This window comes from Papilio machaon, chromosome 7 (genome assembly GCF_912999745.1).
Source record: "Papilio machaon chromosome 7, ilPapMach1.1, whole genome shotgun sequence".
Taxonomy (NCBI): domain Eukaryota; kingdom Metazoa; phylum Arthropoda; class Insecta; order Lepidoptera; family Papilionidae; genus Papilio; species Papilio machaon.
Window position 1 is genome coordinate 7,059,827 of NC_059992.1, and position 6,208 is coordinate 7,066,034.

Consider the following 6,208-nt stretch of genomic DNA (forward strand, 5'->3'; position numbering starts at 1 on the left):
TTTTATAAGTTTGAATAAGTTAAGACTGAGCGAGACTGTAATTATTTGTCACTGTCACTGTGTTTTTTACAGGTACTTCGACAGTGTAAACTCACCATATTCTTAGACAAAGGCTGTGAAACTAAAATAATATTTTTTGCGTATCTTTCCACCGTGACATAAGTTCATTCACATGTGAAGATAAATCTGGGCTTCGTTGAATGAATACATTAAGCATTTTGTATGTATTGATTCTCGGCTTTGTTATCTAGACAATAACTTTCGTGTGTGTTGGCAAATTGATTTTTTTTATTTTACTTGAAATTTTTAAAATTTTTAGAGCACAAACCTTTTTCAGCGTAACCACAATATCCAACCAAATTTTAATTAAAATATCTCTAGTGTTTACGTAAGCAAAGGATAGAAAATAAATAGATTTTTTTATATAAGATATAATGTAGCCTTATTTAGATGTTGCCTCGTCAGAGCTAAAGAATAACGAGGAAGTTGGTAATAGAAAATTGAGCAGTCAGAGAGACTCGTCCTCTAACTGAAACTTCCTTTTCCCTTTCCCTGAAACAATGTCATTAAAACGCCGTATTCATTTCTTTAACAAATACCTATAGTATGTTTAAAATTTGTAATATTTACTTAATTAAATACTGATATGATTAAATAAACATTTACTCTGTAAACAAACATTATTTTGCTTAGCGCATCTATTAATATATTTTCACAATATATTATTATAAAAATTAAACTAAGTTGTATTTTTATGTGAATATTAAAATAAAGTAAATGTAAAAAAAATTACTGCAAATACTTCAATTTTTAAAATGTACAAACATGAATAGAGTTAACATCGAATACATTAAGCCTATAGTTCAGTAACTTATTGTTGTTAGTAATATGAATTTCCAGTATGTATTATTAAAAAAAACATAATTCAGTTGTATATTGCTTTAGAAGGGTTTGTCTTGCTCGAGTGAGTATTAAATAGAAGGGGTTATAGGGTACTCAGTAGTTTTATCCATAGTCTCTTCGTTTGAGCATGAAATTTTATGTAAACAAACCGTAAAATGCCTGCCTTCTGGGTCAAAAAAAATATTATAGGGGTAGACTCGTAAAATATTAATATATAACCTTTGGTTATAAAAGTAATAAAAGTAGGAAATAACTTTGCACATGTTTTAGAACCCATTATCGTGAATAAAGTTACAGGATGTTCATTTTGTTTGTATTATTATACATAGAATACAAAAAATGCATGTTTATTGCATTAGAAATCATAATCAAGGGCAAAACAAGTAAGATTAAAATGTGAAAATAATTACCAATGCGTATAAATAATAATGTACATTATGTAGTTAATTAAATTATATACAACAATAAATTTCAATTTGTTGTAATTTTCGTTTGAAGATTTGTTAAACGGATGTTTTGACATGACTAATTGCTTCCGAATACTTAGTGGTTTTCGCAGTAAGCATTAAAAGCCTTCCAAAGTGGGTTAATGAAACTGAAATTAAGAGTAATGCGAGGGATACATTACAGGGATAGTGACTCTTGGGGTATGTACTATTATTAAATGGAAAGTTTACTTCTTAAACCTAAAAAAAATATAAAAATCTGGACAAATTGCCTTTTTGCCTATTTATATTTAATAAAATATTGACATTCTTTAGATTGTGTTATGAATTCTGCTTTTTCTGACATTTAAAAGAATATTTTGGAAGGAAAACAAGACTGTCCATTAACATCAAGCTTTGAGGTTAAATATTTTTTTAAAGTGAAAAACGAGTAAGACGCCACCTGAATTCGTCGAACTAGCGAAGCGATCGCTGCCCTTAGACATCTGCAATTCCAGATGCGTTGCCTACCTTTAATCAACGGAGGAGGTGACGCATAGAAAAAGGATATTTCCAATTCTTATGCGCTCCCTCCTCCGAAAATCCACTTCCCCTCCCCATAATTTCCTTATAAGAAAAGGCTGGGAAGGGAATATGGATTAGTCCTTCAGCACGCATACTCGTTAAAGGAAACGCGGAATTGCTTCCACTTCACGTCTTCTGTCTGGTCAGCAGTTGACCTATACGTGCACCCAACAAATATTGTTATCGCGGCATATACCACTGTTAAAATTTATGATCGCCATTTTTGAGCTAATGGCTTATAAAGTATTATGAAACCATGTCACGCTGTAAATATGATATGATAGTGCTTCATAATTCAGCGCTAAAATAAAAGAGAGCTTGTAAATTCATGCCCACGTTGTGAGGCGTGTTTTACATTCGGTCGCACGGGACGCGCCTCGTTTGCATTAGCGAAACCATCCTTAAGGTGAATTTAAATGAAGCTCACGCGAAGAAGCAAGCTGACTATCTTACAGGATATAAATTTTAATCTCAGTTTCTGAGGTGAAATCTGTCTGTAAAAGTTATTTTACGACGAAGAAAAAGATATGAATGTGCTAAGTCAACAAATCGGTACTGGGCCAGCGTGATTGACTGATATACCTAAGTCACTTTTTACTTTAGGTATGTCCGAGCCTCTCGATGGGGACATTTATGAGCTGACGACCGATGTGCGTAGTGTAATCCCACATTAATTGGAAACGATGGAGACATTTGGCATTTGGTATTTAAATGTGTTCTAATAAAATTGAAAAGTGTTGGAATTTATTTATACCACTAAAGAGCTTAATAAAATAGAACAGGTACTAAAGATTACGTTATATTTCATACTAGCTTTTTCCCGCGACTCCGTCCGCGCGGAATAAAAAAAAAATAGAAAACGGAGTAAAAATTATCCTATGTCCGTTTCCTGGTTCTAAGCTACCTGCCCACCAATTTTCAGTCAAATCAATTCAGCCGTTCTCGAGTTATAAATGGTGTAACTAACACGACTTTCTTTTATATATATAGATATACTAGCTTTTACCCGCGACTCCGTCCGCGCAGAATAAAAAAAAAAAAACGGGGTGTTGTGGATTAAAACCTACTTAGATCTTAAGACAGGCAAAAACAAGAAATATGAATATGAAACTAGAAATGTTGGGGATATTTTCTATCTCCCGATCTTTAGACTGCCATTTTTACAGTGACATCTGTCTACATTTCTAGTTTCATATTCATATTTCTTGTTTTTGCCTGTCTTAAGATCTAAGTAGGTTTTAATCCACAACACACTCCCGAGGGAGGCATACAAAGTACCAAAATTATAAAATTATCCGTAACATTACACATTAATCAAAGTAAATAACATATCGCTATAAATCACAAAAAAAGTCAACAACACACAAATAAACATAGCGTATAAAACCAACCAAAACAACAGCGAGGGTCAGAACTTAAACAATATCTGTTAATTTAATAATTATCGTGTTTTCCGACCTGGTTGTGATACCTATAGGATTGCCATTTCTTACCACTGATGTTCTGCGTAATATTCTTCGAAACGTGTCTTTTATTGGCCCTATCAGTCGCTCTCACCACCCTCCCCACCAGGGAGCAGCTGGTGCTGAAAACCTCCTTTGGATGTTGGAAGACCATCTTGTTTCTACTTATGCCCCTCACCGATGTGCTAAAATCACCTTGAATGGGCCCTTGCAATGTCCATCCAAGTTTTGTCGGTATTGCTACCAAATTTTCATCTAAACGTATAAAGTTTTCTTTAATGATTAAACCCAACTGATCTGATCCAATTAGTATACTTATATCTTTGATATCTTCTTCTGCGTCAGTTAACCAGATCTGTTGCCTTCTCAAGTTATTTATCAGCTTTGGGTTTTGCACTTTGGGTAAACTTCCACAAAGCACATCTTGTTCCAACGCTGTCATAGTAGTATGAAACTTATCATCTAAACTACTAACTTTAAACTTGAAGACTCTATGTATCTTCGCTGGTTTCTTCACACCACTAAATAGCGAATGACTGAGGTTCTCGGTACCTGTTACCTGTAGACCAAGATCATCTGCCAACTCCCTTTTTACGTACGTTCTCTGCGAACCAGAATCTAGAAGTATTCTTACTTTCCTCTCTTGTTTATCAGTAGATACTTTGACTACTAGTGTCTGTAACAAGGTAGTTATGTTATTACTTGATAAATTATTGTATACTTCCTTATTTTTATCGCAATGCTTTTCTGTTGAATTCTGTTCACACGTCTTCGGTTGTTCGTGGAGCGTTGGACAGAGGATAACTAAATGCCTCTTACTACAACACATACATCTAATAAATGCTTTACAATACTTGGCGAGATGTCCTTTCTTTAAACATATGTAACATCCACCCTTTTTCTTTATTGCATTCTTCTTTTCGTCGAGCGATAGTTTATCTGCCTTGTTGCACTCAAGAGTGTTATGACCTTTATCACAGAAAAAACAAATGATCACCTTACCTTCTTTTTCTTTGATTACATTGTTCTCCTGCTTCGTCGTGAAACATGACGTCGTTGGAATAACCTGTTTTGGAACGCTGTTATCAAAAGAAAACTTAGCAAGGTCACACCTGCCCTGTGCCTCAACTTCATTTTCTAAAAATGTCATTAATTGTTGAAGTTTCGACCCTTTCTGCGTTGGAATTTTAGCCCATTGCACTAAAATATCATCGGGCAACGATGATTCAATTAATGGTAACAGAATGCACTCATACTTATCCCTACCTATGCCTAATGATTCTAATATTTGCAAGTTTACAGAAATTTTATCAAAAATGCCAACAATATCTAAATTATTTTTCGAAAGTACAACATCTAAAATTTCGCGAACATAAATCTCAATTAATACTTCATCCCTGGCGAATCGTTTCTTCAATGTGTCTATGACCTTTTCGTAATTATTCTTTGTAGGCGGGTAGCTCTCCACCAACGTTCTCGCCTTCGAATGTTCCGCCATGCAACTTAGTAGATATGTAAATTTTTCTTCATTCTGTATTCTTGCATCTAAATGAATTTTCTCATACTGTGTCCAAAACGGAATCCAGGACTTTGGATTGTCGTCAAATTTTCTCATATCCATTTTGGGTAAGTGAAATTGCATTTGTGTGCATTCTTGTTTGTTCAGGCCTGGTCTATTAAATTTTATTTCCAGCCATTTTTTTTCAATTTCTTGACAATCGTCGAATTCTTTTGTTACTATTTCTTCGTCATAGTTGACGTCTTGCAACAAAATTTCTTGAATTTTATGATCCAAACTTATAATTGCTTTAAATTTAGCTTCCAAAAATTCGACATCGACGTTTGTAAATTTTTCTTCGGTCGCCGTGTGTCTATTAAAAATACGTCGGAGCTGAGACCTTTCTCTAATTAATTTTTGAAGGTCCATTTTTTATTCGTATTTCTTCGGCTTATTTTTCCACTTATACGTGGTCATTAGTCACGGTCGCCACTAATATGATGGGGATATTTTCTATCTCCCGATCTTTAGACTGCCATTTTTACAGTGACATCTGTCTACATTTCTAGTTTCATATTCATATTTCTTGTTTTTGCCTGTCTTAAGATCTAAGTAGGTTTTAATCCACAACACGGGGTAAAAATTATCCTATGTCCTATTCCTGGTTCTAAGCTACCTGCCCACCAATTTTCAGTCAAATCGATTCAGCCGTTCTTGAGTTATAAATGGTGTAACTAACACAACTTTCTTTTATATATATAGATAAGATATAGATTAATGATTTATGTTGTTCTATTTTCAAGTGGTCGCAACTGTAAAAACTTTTTTCCACCATCGGTTGTTCTATTCTATTCTGTTAAGTGATGATTAATCGTACTTATTACTAATCTTAATATCTTAATGTTAATAACTAATCTGTAACATTTTAAATGCGAATGTTTGGATGGAAAAATGTATGTAACAACATAACTAATAAATGCCTTCATTTTTAGGATGAAATTTGGTGTAGATGTAGAACATTGTCTGAAAGAACACACAGTTTTACTATTCATCCTATTTTTTTCTAATTATTTTACATACTTAGTTCATTGCCACCTTTCTAATTTAAGCATTTTTAAAATTGCTGCTTCATTGTTTTATAATTTAAACTGCACTGAAACAATCTCAAAATAATACGTTCAAGCCATATAATACAATCTATTATATCTTTCAGAATACAAGTAAAATGTTCTTCGTTTCTTTTAATATAACTCAAGTATCAAGTGCTTTTGCCCGCGACTACGTTCGCGTGGAATAAAAAATTCTTTGTAAATAGCCTGAGATTCTTCCAGCCT

The 6,208-nt window shown here is 33.6% G+C and overlaps 1 protein-coding gene across 1 annotated transcript; it reads right to left on the bottom strand.

Annotated features, from left to right (window-relative positions):
* Window positions 1–3,347: 3,347 nt before the first annotated feature.
* LOC123721135 lies at window positions 3,348–5,303 on the bottom strand. Its single transcript, XM_045678657.1, has one exon. It carries the CDS (start codon window positions 5,301–5,303, stop codon window positions 3,348–3,350), a length of 1,956 nt encoding a protein of 651 aa, XP_045534613.1.
* Between the last annotated feature and the right edge of the window lie 905 nt (window positions 5,304–6,208).

Coding starts and splice junctions, on each gene's coding strand:
- LOC123721135 (XM_045678657.1), bottom strand. CDS start 5,303: ATGGACCTTCAAAAATTAATTAGAGAAAGGTCTCAGCTCCGACGTATT.